General features: G+C 38.5%; 1 protein-coding gene across 1 annotated transcript in view; it reads left to right on the top strand.

Annotated features, from left to right (window-relative positions):
• Slc35f2 (solute carrier family 35 member F2) overlaps window positions 1-14,282 on the top strand; it is a 60,153-nt gene extending 45,871 nt beyond the window's left edge. Inside the window, exons 4-8 of the mRNA XM_046466387.2 lie at window positions 2,422-2,581; window positions 3,330-3,486; window positions 4,269-4,321; window positions 5,588-5,742; window positions 12,849-14,282. Of these exons, the coding sequence (XP_046322343.1) occupies window positions 2,422-2,581; window positions 3,330-3,486; window positions 4,269-4,321; window positions 5,588-5,742; window positions 12,849-13,037 (714 nt within the window). The 3' untranslated portion in view covers window positions 13,038-14,282. The remainder of the gene's footprint in view (window positions 1-2,421; window positions 2,582-3,329; window positions 3,487-4,268; window positions 4,322-5,587; window positions 5,743-12,848) is intronic.
• Window positions 14,283-17,486: the final 3,204 nt, after the last annotated feature.

A 17,486-nucleotide genomic window follows, 5' to 3' on the forward strand; every position in this document is an offset into this window, starting at 1 on the left:
CATGCTGTTTTTGTTACTGTTGCTCTGTAGTATAGTTTGAAGTCTGGTATCGCTATACCGCCTGATTCACACTTCCTGCTTAACATTGTTTTTGCTATTCAGGGTCTTTTAGTTTTCCATATGAATTTCATGATTGCTTTCATTAGTTTCTATTTTTACATTTACAGTTTTGTTGCTATAATCAGAAATGATGAGTTTGGTTATCTTCTACCATGTAGTTGATGGGTTTGCATAATGGTTTACAGTTTCTAATGGTAGAAGTGGTGGCTTGGGGGTGGGCTGAGATGTTTGTGAGGTAGGATGTTAGTAGGAGAAACAAGAGAGAGGCAACCCCATGCAAGACTCCCTGTTACTTTAGCAACAGGATAACTGTTAGCACCCCTAGTAAAGATACCTCTGGTGCAGCCAGACTCACAGGGACCTTGGTGACATCTTACCAGGTCCTTATTGTTGTCCCTTGATAGAAGCCATGATATGCCAGTTTTGTGGCAGTGGCAGCTTCAAGCCTGTATGTACCCTGATGTTGAGCCGTGGAGCCACACTTTGGTGAATAAGGAACCCCAGCTCAGGCTGGGCCTCTCTCTGGGTCACCAGGCCGCGTGGAGCTGCGGAGCTTCTAATATGATCTAACTCGTTTTTATATCTATGTCTCCCTACTCCTGTCCTCAGGGTCTCACTTAGTGCCCTCTTGTTGTGGCTCTATAATGCCTTTTAAAGATGAAGTGAGAATCTTGGAACTGAAGGCATCGAAGAAGACACCCGTCAGCAAGAATACATTTTGAAAATTTGGTTCATGTAGATAAATGACTGAAGGTGTTAGGTATCAGATGAGAAGTTATGGAATTTTAGAATAGGAGTGAACCTGAGATCATTTGGTCTGATCCCTTCATTCCATATTTTAACTCAGAAAGTGACTGGCTTGAGATCACAGAGTTAGCTGGTCCATGTCAGGGACAGAGCCGAAGCTTCTGAGGCTTTTCCCGTGACAGCAGCTTCCTCATAAGGTCATTTGTGGCTTACCGAAATTGCTACAGGTAGAGCATATTCAAGTTTGATTTTAAGATGCAGTTTTTGGATAGGGAGTCTTTTGTGACAGTTTCGAGTGAACTTTTTCTACTTTTTTTTTTGGTTTGAGAACTTTGTTAAGCTATGATGATGGGTTCTGCTGGTATCTTCCGGGACAGCCTGTTATCATTTGCATCATTTAATGGCTTGTTATTCAGGCAAACTCAATAAAGCACTTAGGAGATTAGAGAATTGCAGCTGGAATAAATAACAAGGCAAGGTGCCCATTTCTACATGGTGTGTTGGATGCCAGTGATGATACTGCAGTAAAAGGCAGATAGGATCAGACAGGCTGCTGGAGATTTAGAGATCTGCCTTGTCTATGACTAAACAGATTCAGAGAGAATCATGGACAAGAGTTAAACAAATAACCAAATCAAACCAAACTGACCAACCAAATAACAACAAAAAACAGGGTAATCCAAACCCAGCAGTTTTGGGATATTATTAGTGTAAGGCATATATATACTTGAAAGCATCATGAATTATCCTTATTTATATTTTATCCTTGAATTTACATAGTTTTGCAAAATTAAGAATTAAGTAAGTGCAATCTTTATTTTTCTTTCATTTTGCAAATAGTTTTGGATTTGTATAATTTTGACACCCTTAATGTCCCTGTCTTTGAGATGGGCAATATCAGGGTACAAGTGTTTTCCGGACCTAGGATTAACAGGTGATGGAGGAGCATGAGATGAAAACAAGCAAGAGTTTGAACAAACCATTGTCTCATGTCATGGGGTCACATACTCATCAGGGAGAGGGTTCTACTTGCTCTTTCAATGTGACCTTTACTTCTTTGTAGCACATTCCCCTTTTGCAGTTACTTATCTGGTTTTGTGATTATTTATTCCATATCTGTTAACCTTGTATAACTCCTGAGGACAGGCCTTGTATCTATCTTGTTCACCTCTGTATTCCCACCTCCTCTTACAGTGTCTTGCACATGTCAAGTGCTTAATAAATATTTGTTGACTGAGTAAAGAGATGAATGCAGGAAGGAAAGTTTGCCTTCTGGATTTTAGGATAAACGTAAGTGGGAGTATAGAGGTAAATTGCATATGCCTCCGAATAGAATTTTTGGGTTCAGCAACCAGCCATCCCACTTTGGACAATATGGTTTTGGGCAACTCTTTTCTTCTCTCTGTGCTTTTGTTTTCTCATGTATAAAATGTGATTATAATTCCAAGCTCACAGGGTTGTTGTAAGGATTTTTAAATGAGTTAGTCCAGGTAAAGCACTTAGCATACAGGACTGGCAATAATAAATGCCCAAGAAATACTGCTTCCTATTATTAGTAGCCGTTTTTTAGCTTATGAGAGACTTTTGAAGCTGTTTATTTTTCTTTCCTTGAAGCTTTTGGATTGCTTTGGGATTCCTGTGTTGATGGCTCTCTCGTGGTTTGTTCTTCGTGCAAGATACAGAGTGATCCACTTCATTGCTGTGTTTGTCTGTCTGTTGGGGGTAGGAACCATGGTTGGTGCAGACATCTTAGCTGGGAGGGACGACAACTCAGGTAAGAACTTGTGTGTTATTTCTTTGTGGTTCAGTCACAGAAAAGTTTTGCTCATGTTAGCACTTTTAGTTTTGCAAAGGTGCAGTCAAAGGCAGTAAACATGTCCTGGTTAACTATCTTTTACATTTTATTTTCAGCTGTACTTGTTTCTGGTGTTTTGTAACTGTTTTCACAAAACAATCTTCCTGTTCCTACTGGCCCACAGTCCTTCCCTGCTCTTTTTTTTTTTTCTTCTCAGTAAATAGTTTCTGGTTTTGTCTCATGAGAGAGTCGTTTCTTTGTATATTTGCAATCATCTTCTTTTGGTATGAACGTTTAGATTAGTTACTGAAAAATCTATTGTAGAGTCTTCTTGTTTTTCTGTTTTTATCAAAAATGAGACTTGGTGTTCTCTGGTGACATCTAAAGTCACTGTAGATGACTTTGGTGAAATTTAGACTTTGTGTCAGATTTAGACAAGAGCGTTTCCATGCTTCCTGACCTGTAGTTTTTAATATATCCCCTTCCACAAATTCCATGAGTTTGTCAAGTTATAGAATCACTTTCTGAGGCCTCATATTATGGAATATAATATTATTTTCCAGTTATTGAGGAGTAAAAATATGAAAACTTTGCCATATAGTGAGAATTGTATGAACTTCTAGAAACCAGGGTTAAATAAAAATCTTACTTAAATGAACAGGAATCAGGTAAACCCCTCGTTCACTTATTGACAATATATTCCTTTTTGTGTCTTGCCTGCCTGTAGGGAGTGACGTGCTGATTGGTGACCTCTTGGTCCTGCTTGGAGCTTCCCTCTATGCCGTTTCTAATGTGTGTGAAGAATACATTGTGAAGAAGCTGAGCAGACAGGAATTTTTAGGAATGGTGGGCTTATTTGGAACAATTATCAGTGGCATACAGCTGTAAGTGTCTGAGATTTTTCTTAAGAACAAACTAAGCAAATATATCAGAGATTGCTTTCTAACTACTAATATTCATTTGTTCGGTTAAGCCCAAATTCACTTCTGAAATAGAAAGCTGATAAAGATTTGTTAGAGGATTGTTAAACATCAATATTATTATGTTTTATTTTCTTATGCATGTGGGATTCCATAGGATTCCTGACTACAATGTTGTGGAGGCCTTGCCAGTAAGAACTTTTTCTTTTAAAATTATTTTCAAAAAAATGTTAACACATTAACTTTCTAATCTTGTTCAAGGGAAAGGAGTATGCCATGTTTTCCTTCTATAGCTGACTGCTGTTGAAGAACACTTGCAAGGGAGTCTCACATATCATTTTTTTTTGGTGGTGGTGGGGTACCAGGAATTGAACCCAGGGGTGCTTAACCACTGAGCCACATCCCCAGCCCTTTTTAATATTTTTATTTAGAGACAGGGCCTCACTGAGTTGCTTAGGGCCTTGCTAAGTTGCTGAGGCTGGCTTTGAACTCAAAATCCTCCTGCCTCAGCCTTTTGAGCAGCTGTGATTACAGGTGTGTGCCAATGTACCTGGCTGAGTCTGACATATCTTTTGGACTCCTTTGGTTTTATTCTTTGTCATTTTTATTGAAGATAATTATTTCCTACGAAAAATTCAAAAGTCAACATAATTCCTTACTTTTGCTGAAGTATAGCAACTAAACTACTTATGAAATAGTAAAAATTAATATGTGGCTCTCTCTGCAACCTCTTGTTTTTATCTTAGATTGATTGTGGAATATAAGGATATTGCCAGCATTCACTGGGACTGGAAAATTGGTATGTAAATAAATAATAATTTTGTTATCCGTGTTCTATCCCCAACTGACGAAAGGCACACCAAAAAACAAATGCTTCATTTTAATAATATTTATATGTCTTTGTAAAATCACACTGATGATAGAGATTTACATTGAGTTTTCTCTGAGAATTGGTAGATGAACCCTTATAAAATTAATTTTTAACTCCAGGAATAGCTTTAAAAAAAAAACAAACTATGAATTCTGAACAAGACTGATGACTGAACTTCGTCACACTAGCTTTCAATTAGATCTGTATTTAGGTCCTCCAACGTGTGAAGGTTGCCATCTGCTTGTTGTAATTTGTGAAGCATTAACTGGAAGCATCGAAGGTTGTGTAATCACTCACCACCTCTGGTTGCTCCTCTCATCTGACATTGCTAGGTGTCTGCACAAAAATAAAACTGAAGAAAATGTTAAGAGAGTGAAGAAAGATTTGAGCCGTATTTTTTTTTTTTATTGGTTGTTCAAAACATTACAAAGTCGAGCCGTATTTAATGATGGGTGGAAAGAAGTTAAACGTACATAAATGTCACTGAAGATTATGTACCATGCTTGAATAACTTGATTCAATTAAATAACAGAGAGAAAGAGAGAGAGAGAAAGAGAGAAAATGAATATATGTATATATTTGCACTGAGCTTAGCACAAGGTTAAAGAAGTAGATACAAAGCGGAAACATTGCTATTGTGACTAGCACTGTCCCAAAGAGGATAGTTATATCGTGCTGTCTTGGAGCATTTAATTTAATGTGATGTACAAAATACAAAGATCTCATATCTGTCTTGGATGTTCTAAAAATACTTTATTCTGAATCCAGTTATACAAACCATACCCTAGTGACCAAACAAATAAAAGGAACAAAAGATAATGAGTGATTTCTCTTGACACATGACATTGAGTCTGTTTTTATTGACTTTTTATCACAGAATCATTTGCCCTGGGAGGGTGGATAGGATAGCAGAGGGTGATAAGAACTGTTAACTCAGTCACACTATAAGCAAGATATTATGGTCTTCATCATCCAACACCCTATTAGATTTTTAAGGTTTGTCATCTACATCACAGTTTGGTATTTTGTTATTATTTTCCAGAGAACTTTGTAGTCGCATTTGCAGTACTACCATTAGGAGAAGCTTTGTAGATAGTGTGTTAAAGGATCAGGGAGTTTTATATGGCAGCCAAGCTTAAGCCACTTTGTCTTGTGATTTCTCCCCATAATATGAGATATTCCATTTTTCCACAGCCCTGCTATTTGTGGCATTTGCTCTCTGTATGTTTTGCCTATACAGCTTCATGCCATTGGTGATTAAAGTCACTAGTGCCACCTCTGTCAACTTGGGCATCCTGACAGCTGATCTCTACAGTCTTTTCTTTGGACTCTTTCTATTTGGTTATAAGGTAAGAAAATAGATCATGTTCAAATAAGAACACTTACCTGGTGGAAAAGAAGTTTCTTTAAGCAGGTTTCTTTAAACTCTCTATCCAAAAATAAAACCTCATCCTTTTGACAAGGATTTCACTGGACAAGCCTAACTCCTTTTGTTTCCAAATTAGAAAATCGGTCCAAATAAGAATCGCCCTTCTGGAGTTATTCTAAAGGGCGAAATGCAGTGCACTTTGTTTTTGATTTAGCCAAGAACACTAGGTTTTGGAAATGCTAATATGTGTTGCCAGGTGATAACCAAACAATCCGAGAGAGATGCTATTGACCTTGCAAACTAGACTGAGCACTTGGGGCTTTTCTCTTCACTCTTTGCCCAGATATAGAGTCTGCAACACCTGATGGAAAGGAAGGAGGAAAAGGTACATTATCACAAGTGTGTGATTGCAATGGGTTCCTCTTTGGCAGTAATCTTGTATCATAAGAGACCTAAAAGGTAGTTCAGTCCAGTGGTTTTTCAGATTTTTTTCTGTCTCCAGAGCATCACAGCACACCATAAGCATAACCCACTCCCATCATTAATAGTTTCTGCTAAATGCACTAATGATCAAGGGGAATAGGGTGGGAGGAAATAAATCAGCTTCCTCAGGGGAAGCAAGAGAATGAATATGCAATTTGAAAAAATTGTATCCTCAGTCTGGACCACCCTCTCTCGAGAATTACTGATTATATTATTTATTTTAGAGATGGGAAACAAAGGCCCAGGGAAGTTATATGTAGTTAAGTTGGTTAGCCTTAGTGAGCAAGGCTTTACCACTGGTTAGTGGTGAAGTCATGACCAAATCTTAAGTTGTCATCCTCTTCTTTCTCTTCTAGCAATCCAATTTTCTTTTCACTGAACTTCCTACCCCCCCTATTTTCATTTATAAAATGAGAATGTCAAGTTAATGAATTCATCATGTTGTCTCATACAACAGAGAGAACCAAATAAGTAAATATTTTTTCGACTTCACAGCCTATTTGAGAACTCTTAGGGCAGCATTTTCCATACTTTTTGATCTCAGGACACTTTGAAATGCTTAAAAATTGAGGGCTCAAGTCACTATTCCCTATTATTTATCATATTGGAAATTAAAGCTGAGAAATTTAAAAATATTCATTTATTAACACATTGAGAAAATAATAAACTCATATAGTACATAATAGCATAAATAATATTTTTATGAAAAATTATGTTGTCTAAGATTTTTAAAAAATTAAATTGATTTACATTTTTTGAAGATTAGTATATCTTATTTTTTAGTTGTAGATGGACACAATACCTTTATTTTATTTTTCATTTTTATGTATTTTTTATTCTAATTTGTTATATATGACAGCAGAATGCATTGCAATTTATATTACACAAATAGAGCACAATTTTTCATATCTCTGGTTGTATACAAAGTATATTCACACCATTCATGTCTTCATATGTGTAATTAGGATAATGATGTACATCTCATTCCACCATCTTTATTACCCCCATGACCCCTCCCTTCCTCTCCCATCTTTTTGCCGTATCTAGAATTTGTCTAATCATCCCATGCTCCCCCTCCCAACCCCACTATGAATCAGTCTCCTTACATAAAAAAAAAAAAAAAAAAAAAATTCTGCATTTGTTTTTTGGGGGGTTGGCTTACTTCACTTAGCATTGTATTCTCCAACTCCATCCTTTATCTGATTTTATTCTCTTATTGCCGAGTAATTACATTGTGAATATATACCACATTTTCTTTATCCATTCATCTACTGAAGGGCCTCTAAGTTGGTTCCACAATTTAGCTATTGTGAATTGTGCTGCTATAGACATTGATGTGGCTGTGTCCCTGTACTATGCTGTTTTTAAGTCCTTTGGATATAGACCAAGAAGTGGGATAGCTGGGTCAAATGCTGGTTCCATTCCCAGTTTTCCAAGGAATCTCTATACTGCTTTCCATTTTGGCTGCACCAATTTGCAGTCCCATCAGCAATGAACGAGTGTGCCTTTTCCCCCCACATCCTCACCAACACTTATTGTGGTTTATATTCTTAATAGCTGCCATTCTTACTGGAGTTGAAATCTTAGAGTAGTTTTGATTTGTATTTCTCTAATTGCTAGAGATGTTGAACATTTTTTCATATATTTGTTGATTAATTGTATATCCTCTTCTGAGAGGTGTCTGTTTAGTTCCTTGGCCCATTTATTGATTGGTGCTGAGGATTGAACCCAGTGCCTCACATGGGCTAGGCAAGCGCTCTACCACTGAGCTACAATCCCAGCCCTGATTTACTTTTCAAAGAATCTGTTTAATGTTCAGCTTAGTAGAAAACTGTTGGAATCTTGCATCTGCTTCTTCATTCAGCCTTGTGATTACATGTCATGTAGCCTCTGGAACATTCCACTGTGCACTTGTAAGACAGTGGAAGTGAAAAGGGCAGATATTATCTTAGTATCATTGTGAAAATAGTTTTGAATTTACAGATTCCCCTCAAGGGGTTCCCTCAAAGGTCTTTGGATCACACTTTGAGAACTGCTCTCTTAGAAGCTTTTTTTCCTCCATCATACCCACAATAGAGGCTGGTTGACCTGCTTGCTCTCTTTCTCCATAATCGTGGAGCAGATAGTTACCATGTTGGCTGTTACCTGATAATTTTAATTTCAGTAAGGGATAGCAGCTATATTTCTTTGTTATAGTAAATTTTGTATCCACATAGTAATCCTTTATGCTGGTGTGTGCTCTTTCCCAGGAACCAGCCATGAACTCACATACTTATCTGAACTGTTGATACATGAAGCTCACTGAGTTCTCGGAGATTGTTGCTTATGAACTGTAAACCTTTGTCTTGCAAAGCGATGGAGGACAGAAACCAGATTTTATCTTTGCAGACTTGGTTAAGATATTACTGAATTAAGACAGAAGGAGTATTTATAGTTTATTGGAAGCATCACAAAAAAGTAACAAATGTCAAAGTGAATCTGAGAAGTGGTCCTGACAGGCCCATCCCCGCCGCCCCCCCCCCCCCCCCCCCCCCCCCCCCCCGGCCCCATGAGAATTGTCAAGGGCTACAAAATACTTCTTAAGGTACTGAGCTGCTCCTTGGTTCTGTGGTTGCATTTCTCATGACTGCCACTAGGGGATGGTGGCATTTCCATACTGCCTTTCCAGGCCCATGATAGCTTCTGTACCCAAACAAAGCATTTGGGGGCAGAAGTAAAATTTATGACCTGTCTCACCAGTGCTGTTTAATTTTTTTTAACTAAACATATTGATTTATCTCTAGTAGTTTAACTTTTACTCTCATAAGTAAAATATTGTCCAAAAAGGAGCAAAGGTTAAAGAAATAACTTCTAGGGCTGGGGTTGTGGCTCAGTGGTAGAGCACTTGCCTAGCACGTGTAAGGCACTGGGTTCAAGCCTCAGCACCACATTAAAAAAATAAATAAATTTATTGTGTTCATCTACAACTAAAAAAAGAAAGAAAGAACTTCTAAGTGGAAGTTCCCTTGTCATTATCATAAACTCTTTATCTTAACAAATATGTCATTTAATAAACTCTTAATAATAAGTAATTAAGATTAGACCTTAAATATTTGCTCTTCAATCTCCCTTGAAAAAGCCCCTTTCTGTGTCATTTTTGGGGCACATGACTTTAAACTATTATTCTTAGAATGGGAACTTGCAGTCTATATATTCCTCTCCAGTTCTTTTGTTTTATGGTCCTTTGTCCCTGCTGGTCTAGTAGCTAACTCCTAACTCAGATTAGATTTTATTGTTTTTGTCCAAAGGCCATTTCAAGACTTACAGAGCAAAGAGCAGGACTGCAGTGATTTTTAGACTAAATTGTAGATGTAGTAAAAAGTTCAGGGAGTAATGAAAACACCTAGCATTTTAGACAGTTTTTAAAGGAAGCCCAGTATACCACCAATTTAAAAAATTGTATAGCCAAAATAACTTTGATTCTTTTGAAGAAGACAATTGAAAAGAGGTTTAAAAGTTTTACACTTGTCTGTTTCAGATCTTAAACACTCTGTTCCTCTGGAATCGACCTTAAGTAAATACCTGTTGAATAAAGTGGCTACCAGAAACTTCCTGTATAGATCCAGACTCAAAGGGTAGAATTGCATAAAGGAAAAAGGGTAATAACCTCTGTTTAGGAGACTTAACACACTCCCTCAGTCTCTATTCTAATAAAGGTGCCTCCATTTCATCACCCTTCTTCCTAAGAGTGATATAGTGTTTTTCTTTGGAACATTTGAAAACCACCAAACCCAATTGGGTATGTTTTGAACAAACTATATAGCTTTCCCCAGAGGGGTACCTCTGAACACTTTACAGGAGAGTGTGATTGCTTTTTATAATACTGACTTTAAAAGTTTAATGAGCTGGGTGCAGAGTTGTATGCCAGGTTCGTGGGAGGGTGAGTCAGGAGGATTTTTTCGAGTCTGTGAGTTCAAGACCAGCCTAGGCAACATAGTGGGACTCCATCTTAAAAAAAAAAAAATTAGGATATTCTGAATAGCTTTAACTTCCCCTAATAGTCTCTGAATCAATGTTCCCCCTACAAGCATCCGTTAGACACCAGCTATGTGTTGACACTGTGCTAAATGCTAGATATAAGAATTAAAGCCAGTGGTAAGAAGGTAACTCAACTGCTCAGCTTGATGTTGTCACTGGCTCTGAAACATCATTGAATCTGGTGAAGGCTGTCGGGCCTTGGGAGGAGAGCTGTGGCCTTTCTGTTCTTTATGAAGATTAATATTAAGAGGAAATAAGCGTCTTTGAAAATTAGCATGTCAAACCCAATGGTGTTCCATAGAAGGTCACTTATTTCACAAACCTACCTTTAGGGATGTGTCTTGCTTTCCTTTTCATCTCTTTCTGTAATCTTTCTCTTTCCTTTCCCTTGCCCATTCTGTTTTCTTACTGCTCTTTTTGTAATCCCCTTATTGAAACCCTTTTTTAATGGACATAATATAAAACCTAAGTTAATTCAATACATCTACTGACCTGAATAACATAACATGCCCTTCTACCCCCATTCTTCATTTTAAAATCAGTTTAACAGGACCATTCATGAACTGAATTTACTTCTATCAAGAAAAAAAAATCCTGGGTATTTAATTACGCATTACTTATGCTACATAGTTTCCATAATTTAAAAAAAAATATTCTGTTTTTGGTACAGGGATTGAACTCAAGGGCACTCGACCACTGAGCCACATTCCCAGCCCTATTTTGTATTTTATTTAGAGACAGGATCTTTCTGAGTTGCTTAGAGCCTGGATAAATTGCTGAGGCTGGCTTTGAGCTCATGATCCTCTTGCCTCAGCTTCCTGACCCACTGGGATTGCAGGCATGTGCCACCTCGCCTGCACGTAGTTTCCATAATTTTTACTTCACCATTCTTGATTAGTCTTCAGTAATTTTCTTTCTGTGCTTTATTTGTCATGCTAATATAAAAGCAAATACAGTGTGTTCCAAAACCTTCAGGGAGTACCTGAAACTGACTGAATGGCACTGAACCCTATATCTATCTATCTATCTATCTATTTATCTATAGATAAAGTTTATAAATTAGGCACAGTAACCCTAATGATGACTACTGACAACAATTATAATAATAAACTGTAATAAGAGTTATGTAAATGTGTCTTATTGTACTGTTCTTATCCTTGTTGCCTTGGGTAGTAGACACCAAGGAAGGTGAAATCATGGATAAGAGGGAACCACTTATATTGATTTTATTAATTTATTTAATACTTGAATTTTTGTATGGATCTTCAATTCATATAAGAGAACATTTACAAGGTACCTAATATAACTTGTTTAGATTTTGGGAGGTATGTCAGATGTCATTTTTGGAATATATACCCAATGAATTAGCTTTCTGTCTGTATTGCATTTTGCCCTGGGTAGATGTTTTTATTCCTAAAAAGGATCATTTGAAGAAGTCACCAAAACTGCTCTGCATTCTTATGGTGTGTCTGTCAGAATGGGCTCCTGTTCTATTGGTCCTTCTGGGAGCAGAGAGGGTAGCCAGTGTCTCCGCAGGTTCATTCTTGTGGCTGTCGTCACCCCACTCTCCTCTTTGGGCTTCAGACTCTTTTGAAAAATGGTGTCTTAATTACTTTCTAGCTCTAAAAATCTGAATCTGTGCAGTCCATAAATTTTACTATGTAATAATTTCCTACAGAAACAGGATAATTCATTCTAGTATAACAAAATGAAATTTATTGAAATAGCAAGATGTGTTAGTCAGCTTTTTATCCTTGTGACCAAAATACCTGACAAGAACAATTTATAGGAGAAAAATTTATTTTGGGATTATGGTTTCAGACATTCTGTCCATGGTTGGCTGGCTCCAGACTGGAAGGGGGAGGGGAGTGAGAGAGAGGGGAAAGAGGGAGGGAGAGAATACAAATGTGTACACATGAGCAAGAAAGAGCCCAAGATATAGTCCAAAGTCACACCCCCAGTAGCCTACTTCCTCTAGCCATGCCCCACTGCCTACAGTTGCCACCCAGTAGTCCATTCAAATTGTTATTCCATCAAATGGATTAATCCACTGGTGAGGTTACAGCTCTGATAATCTAATCATTTCACCTCTGAACATTCCTGCATTGACTAACACATGAGCTTTATGGAGGACACGAAAGATCCAAATTATGATACACAGACTGAGAAGTTATTGAGTAGATATGACATCTGTGCATCCATATTTTGTCTTAAGTTCTGTGTCCTGTTTTATAACAATATGGTAAACTGTGTCTAGGATCTGAAATGGGCTCTCTCATGGTATTCATCATGGCCTTTTATTTCCTCCACTTTGTTGGATTGGTTTCAGGGTGAGTTACATCTAAATTATCACAAAGCAAGGCAAGGTTCCATTTCCCTAAAGATGCAAGGCTGTAGTTGGCTGATGTGCCAGGTGTTTCGATAGCCCGTGCATTCACCAATATACATGGGAGGGTCTGGGGCATTTAGCTTCTTCTTACAGAACTTTCAGAAATAGGTAAAGAGAAGGTAACCTTCAAAGGACTATAGACAAAAGGTGTGTATATGCGGGAGTGCTTTGCATTGTTTGTTCTTTTCTTCTCCCAGTTTTCAGGACTCTACATCCTCTCCTTTACTGTCATCATGGTGGGGTTTATCCTGTACTGCTCCACCCCGACGCGCACAGCAGAGCCAGCGGAGAGCAATGTGCCCCCAGTCACCAGCATTGGAATCGACAACCTTGGACTGAAGCTTGAGGAGAGTGGTCTCCCAGAGACCCAATCTGCGGTCTTGTAGCTGGAGAGGATGGCACACACCTGTGCAGCACCAGGAGAAAGCAGAACCCACCGACTGCTGAGAGACACTTGGGGAAATTACAAGGCTCGGAATGAACCCTCTATAGCACTGGATTACACTCAGTGGTTAGATTTTAGAAAGGAACACTGAACAATGTATCAAAAATAGATATACCAAAATAGAGCAGAACCCAAGACCAGGACCTGTTTCTACTGTGTGTTAAGGACCAAAACCTTTGGGTGAGAGGGAGACAAGGTGTGGGCCCTGCTGCGGGTATCTCAAAGGTACATGTGAGAGAGCAGAATGGGGGAATACCCAGGAGTGAACCAGCCTTGGGCAGGGTCTGAAAGCAGGCTGTCCAGTCTGGGCCAAGTGCTCAGGAGTAGGGATGGTCCAGGGCGGTTCTGGAACAGGTTTCCTCTGTTGGAAACTTTGGGGTTTTGTCCTGCTGAGGCAGTTATCCACAGGCCTTGTGGCCTTTGGGCACAGATGAGTCCTGGCCACTGACTGCATATGGTGGGAAAATGGGTGGGGCAGCATTTGAGAGGTTCTGAGATAAAAGAATGAATAATATGGAAGCATGAAACTGGAATGTAGTAGCCTAGAACCCTCTCTCAATTGTAGGCTCTCTCTCTTTTTAAATATTTCTCCTCCATCATTCCCAGGTCCTCACTGGTCACATTTGTTCCTTCATTCCAGGTCCCAGAGCAGACTGTGATCTTAAAGTCTGTGACGGTGAACATCCCTTCTACATTTTCAGCTTCACACCATATGCCAAGATTTCTCAAACCTGAGCAAATATGTGGATACCATCCTTTAACAAAAATTCTCATGACTCCCAGAAATATTCCCTATTGATCTCATTTTATTGTTTCAGCTCAGAAAACTAAGTCTTACAGCAAATTATCACAGCAAGGAGAAAACTTTATTTGTATAACTGGTAAAGAAAATAGATTATCATCAAAATGAAAACATAAAATGAATGATTTTTCAGAGAATAGTATGCCCCAGAGCCTAGGAAGCCTTCATTAGTTGATAGAGAGCTCTACTCTACTTCCTACCAAAATGTTTGTAATGCCATGAGATTTTTATGATTCTTTTTCAATGTAAAGTGTTAACATGCAGCATCAGTATAATATCAACCACCAAAATGACACTTTCAGAAAACTTTGTTTGTAAAAAAATTTTTTTTATAAAAGTATAATACAACAATTGGGGCTAAATAAAGATTTTGAATTCACAAAATATAGTTATTGTGTGTTTTCTTAGGTTCACTGAATCCCCTGGTGGACAGTAAATGACTTCATATATTCAAGATCTTTTATATCCAAGTTTTTAGAATCATGTCTCCTGTGAGGTGAAGCAGACATACCTATTTGGGGGCTACTGTGGGATTGAGGGAAATTGATACTGAGCTTACAGGTCATTTGTAGGAATCTGAATGGCCACAATGGGATTTTTACTTTTTTGAATAAATATACTTTCATTCTCTGAAACCTATTAAAACTGTCTTCCCGAACTCTTCCCTCTCTCCCTTCCCCCTTTCTTTCTTTGTACAGGGGTTTGAGTCCAGGGTTTCATGCATGCCATGCTAGTGCTCTGTACTGAGTTATATCCCCAGACCTGCCTGTCCCCTTTAAAACATTTTTTTTTTTTTTTTTTTTTTGAGACAGGCTCTTGCTAAGTTGCCCAGACTGGTCTTGTACTTTTGATCCTCTTGGCTTAGTATCCTGAGTAGCTGGAATTATAGGTTCACACCACCATGCTAGATTTTTATGACAAAGTACTCATTGAGCAGGTTATAGTGGTGCATGCCTGTAATCTCAGTTATTCAGGAGGCTGATCCAGGAATATCTCAGGTTTGAGGATAGCCTTGGCAACCTGGCTAGACTTTGTCTCAAAATTTAAAAATTTAAAAAAGAGCTGGGGACATAGCTCAGTGGTAAAGCATGCCTGGGTGGTTCAATTACCAGCACTATAAATTACAAACAAACAAAAAATAAATAAATATTTAAATATGTGGTGATTCCTTTGAAAATCAAGAGCATATGCAGGCTTTTGAAACACCACATTCTTAAGCTGAGAGTCTTCTCTAAATTCTTTTTGCCTATTAGAACAATATTGATTTTTCACTAATTTTAATAGATATTCATGGCATTAAAAAAGACCCCTATGAATGACAGAGTTGCTAGAATGTTCCCTAGTGTTGTATAGATGTGATAAATTGGGCAACCGGACTGTGGTAGCACTTAAGAAGAGAGGACTTTGCCTATGCCATGTTCACTATTTGTATTTTGAAATTAGGTTTTCTTTGGTAACAGTCAGTTAACAATTCTAACCTGATGATAGCAGCATCTCATCCAATTGTTATGTATCAGTGGCCTTTCCAGCAGGTGGCGCTTTAACAATTGTAACAATCCAGAAATTGTGATATAAATAGCTGTCATTTTATAGCACCACCATGCTGTCCTGTTAGCGTATTTGATTTTTTTTTAATTTGTAGATGGAAATGATACCTTTTTATTTATTTATTTATTTATTTTTATGTGGTGCTAAGGATGGAATCAGTGCCTCACATATGTTAGGTAAGTGCTCTACCACTGAGCTACAACCCCAGACCCCAAGTGTATTTTTTTTCCTGCATCTTTTTTTTCCACGTCTATTTTCTTTTAAAAAAGGTTATTATAATGAATTTCCTCAGCAGAGATTGCTGTTGCTTAACAGTTGAAGAACTGGGGGTTCAGAAGAGTTGAAACACCTTTGGCAGCTCACACAGATTTGGGGGGCTAAGTAGAAAGAGGATGCAGATTTAAATTTTTTCAGTTTAGCCAGAATCTGGTTCCTGCTCAGTATATTCTCAGGGGTCATGGTTCCTGTGGGACTGCTGAGTCGGTGAATGCAAATGCTACTCTTTTGAGAGCTGTTGGGAAGATTTTTGTGGAAAAACTAGCTTGGTAGTGTTTTCTCTGCAACTCTGGAGCCTGCCCTTTAACTGTCTACTTTTGTCTCCACAAGGTGTTTTGCATGCCTAGTCACGATTCTCTTTTCTATCATAATTATGGTGATGTGCCATTTCATCCTCATTGAATCACTTAGTATCTGGACATATCCTCAGCCCTCAAAAGATATCAATAAATCAGGGAAATTCAGCAGATAGCCACTTAGCTGATTAAAAGGCAAGAGATTTATGAGCAAATTAGGTAATGCTGAACATGCAATTCTCCAGTAGTCATATAAAGGGAGTTTTGGAAACTCTGACGCTATATAAAAGGTATATCAGGGGAATAAAGCCTCTTCAAAACAGCAGAATGTAACCTGCCCTTCCATGTATGAACCTGTAGAATTTAATGCCCCAAGGTTTTTTCTCCCAGTGCTCAACAATTTTCACTATGTACTTTATTCCTTGATTTAAATAATGCCCTCTTCTAATAACCTAGGTCTGAAATGCAGACACTTTTGGAGAACGAAATTGAGGTTGAAGGAGGGTGGGTAGACCTGATACTGATATAAAAAGGTAGGCCTTTTGAACAATCATTGTCACTAACTGACCATAAACAAGCATTTAGATGTTTCCAGGCACTGGTCACTCAATCTGCTATTGCCACTCACTGCCTGCTCACTGAGGAGGCCAGAGTTTATACACAAGGTATGACACAGAGAGCTTGCAATCCTAGTAGCCACAGTTTCCTTGTGAATCCCACCTTTTCTGTGCTTTTCCACATTTGCCTGATTATTTTACATTCTTTCAGATTCATAATCTGACTTTGGCCTGTGATCCTCTGTAGATCCTACTAGTTCAGTGCATCCACCTTTAGAGATCACACACACACACACACACACACACACACACACACACACCATCACTAAAACAAACCTCACCAAGATCTACTTTCTTAGGAATTGCTATTCTCAATAAGATGGATTGTAGTAGTTTCAGGGACTCTGCCCCTGCCTCTGGCAACATCCAAAGGCCTTCCTAAAGAACTTTAATTTCCCCAGTCCCTCTGTTAGTTTGAATGTATTTGGTACCCATACTTGGACACAGTTGGTGTTCAGCAGTTTTTTGTTCTCTGTTGTCAATCTAGAGGATTACATAGGCCATGAAAGGGCCAAGGTTGGTCCCCTGATTTGCTAACTAGAGTGGGAGACATGCCAGAGCAGGCAGATTTGGCTCAGCAGAGAGGCTAATTTGGCTGGTGAGCCCAGTGCACTATCCTGGGTACTCTTGGTTATGATGTAGTAACATGGCTGAAGTCCATATCTCCTTGTGAGGGGCAGAGCAGGAGGACTCCAGGCTAGGCCAGCAAACGCTGTTGGGGAGATCTATCTGTGGATAACTGGGCACTCTCTTAACAGCCTGGAATTTAGTGACCACATGCCAGTCTCTTAGGGAGAAGGCTAGCTAGAGCATGGGAGGGTGCTTAAATAAGTCCCCAAGGTGGTATACCT

This window comes from Marmota monax, unplaced genomic scaffold, assembly GCF_021218885.2.
Source record: "Marmota monax isolate L192 unplaced genomic scaffold, Marmota_monax_Labrador192_F-V1.1 WCK01_AAM20220418_F8-fsc00045, whole genome shotgun sequence".
NCBI classification, from domain to species: domain Eukaryota; kingdom Metazoa; phylum Chordata; class Mammalia; order Rodentia; family Sciuridae; genus Marmota; species Marmota monax.